Below are 1,894 nucleotides of genomic sequence, written 5' to 3'. Positions count from 1 at the left end.
CTCGGAAAAAAACCTTCAACACCTGCAGTAGAGATCAGTCGGAAGGTCATTGGTTCAAAACCCGTCCATGTCCTGTTATTAATGTTTTTTTGTCGTACGATGATAACGGAGTTCCAAAACCCGTCCATGTCCTGTTATAAATGTTTTTTTGTCGTACGATGTTCAACACAGGCTGAGTCTAACTCCAGATGGCGCTCTAACCATAAGAGCAGCTCTCCCAGAGGATGCTGGGAACTACACATGTCTGGCGACCAATGACGCTGGAACGGCCTCTCAGTCCGTGACGCTGGTTTTTACAGGTAAAGCTGACGTCATTGGTGGAGGACGGTGATGACATCACAGGTTGATGTTGATGACATCACATCAGGTGGACGTCACCTGACTGTGACCCAGATGTACCATATCTGTCTTTGTTCACCAGAGCTTCCAAGGATAACGGTGCTCCAGCAGGTGGTGCTAGTGTCCGTCGGTGGCGATGCCGTTCTGGAGTGTCAGGCCTCAGGTGCCCCCCCCCCGCTCATCCACTGGTACAAAGGTGAGTTCATGGTCCAGAGAGTGTGTGTGAGTGTGTGTTAGTGTGTGTGTGAACCACCATGTTTGTCTCCCCCGTGTCTCCAGGGGAGCTGGAGGTGGGCTCCGCTCCTTTCTTTCACCAGGACCCCCAGCGGGGGACTCTTCAGATCCAGGGCGTGCAGGAGGTGGACGCCGGTCAGTACCGCTGTGTGGCCAGCAGCTCAGCTGGAACCACCGCTGGTCGGGTGACCCTGCAGGTCGGATGTAAGGACAGACCTCCGTCAGTCTTTCCCTCAGACAGGAAGTCCTGCAGACACAGGGAGGTTGACCTTCTCCTCCCGTTGCCTCCACAGCTGCTCCGATCTTCTCTGAAGCTCCGGTCGACGTCGCCGCGAGCATCGGGGAGAACGTCACTCTTCCCTGCGTGGCCCGAGGTTTTCCATCGCCCACGGTGACCTGGCTGAGGGCGGACGGCACGCGGGTTCCTGAAGGAACCGACGGCTACAGCAGGATACGTCAGCTGGAGGACGGACACCTGTCAATCAACGGTGAGGTCCTGGGAGTCAAAGAGTCAAAGAGCCAGAGAGTCAGAGAGTCAAAGAGTCAGAGAGTCAGAGAGTCAAAGAGTCAAAGAGTCAAGGAGTCAAGGAGTCAAAGAGTCAAGGAGTCAAGGAGTCAAAGATTCAAAGAGTCAAAGAGTCAAGGAGTCAAGGAGTCAAAGAGTCAGACAGTCAAAGAGTCAAAGAGTCAAAGAGTCAAAGAGTCAGAGAGTCAAACAGTCAAACATTCAAACAGTCAAAGAGTCAAAGAGTCAAAGAGCCAAAGAGCCAAAGAGTCAAGGAGTCAAACAGTCAAACAGTCAGAGTCAGACAGTCAAAGAGACAAAGAGTCAAAGAGTCAAAGAGTCAGTCAGTCAGTCAGACAGTCAGACAGACAGTCAGTCAGACAGTCAGTCAGACAGTCAGACAGTCAGTCAGTCTAACAGTCAGTCAGTCAGTCAGTCAGTCAGTCTAACAGTCAGACAGACAGTCAGTCAGACAGACAGTCAGTCAGTCAGTCAGTCAGTCAGTCAGTCAGTCAGTCAGTCAGTCAGTCAGTCAGTCAGTCTAACAGTCAGACAGACAGTCAGTCAGACAGACAGTCAGTCAGTCAGTCAGTCAGTCAGTCAGTCAGACCCGCAGAGAGTCAAAGAGTCAGAGAGTGACCCAGTGACACTGACTCCTCTGACGGTCACTGCAGGTGTTTGGTTGGACGATGGAGGTCTGTACGTCTGTGAGGTCGTCAACCAGTTTGGAAGAAGCAGAACTGAGGCCAGAGTCACCGTCACTGGACTGGGTAGGCTGTGTCTGTGACTGTGTCTGTGACTGTGTCTGTGTCTGTG

General features: G+C 52.4%; 1 protein-coding gene across 1 annotated transcript in view; it reads left to right on the top strand.

The window, feature by feature from the left end:
- The window catches only part of LOC112486509 (hemicentin-1-like), a 2,154-nt gene extending 289 nt beyond the window's left edge, over window positions 1-1,865 (top strand). Inside the window, exons 2-6 of the mRNA XM_025053453.1 lie at window positions 112-299; window positions 422-535; window positions 619-777; window positions 867-1,061; window positions 1,753-1,865. Of these exons, the coding sequence (XP_024909221.1) occupies window positions 112-299; window positions 422-535; window positions 619-777; window positions 867-1,061; window positions 1,753-1,865 (769 nt within the window). The remainder of the gene's footprint in view (window positions 1-111; window positions 300-421; window positions 536-618; window positions 778-866; window positions 1,062-1,752) is intronic.
- The last annotated feature ends 29 nt before the right edge of the window (window positions 1,866-1,894 follow it).

This window comes from Cynoglossus semilaevis, chromosome Z (genome assembly GCF_000523025.1).
Source record: "Cynoglossus semilaevis isolate Cse_v1.0 chromosome Z, Cse_v1.0, whole genome shotgun sequence".
In the NCBI taxonomy this organism is placed as follows: domain Eukaryota; kingdom Metazoa; phylum Chordata; class Actinopteri; order Pleuronectiformes; family Cynoglossidae; genus Cynoglossus; species Cynoglossus semilaevis.
This window is presented reverse-complemented; position numbering and strand designations above follow the sequence as displayed.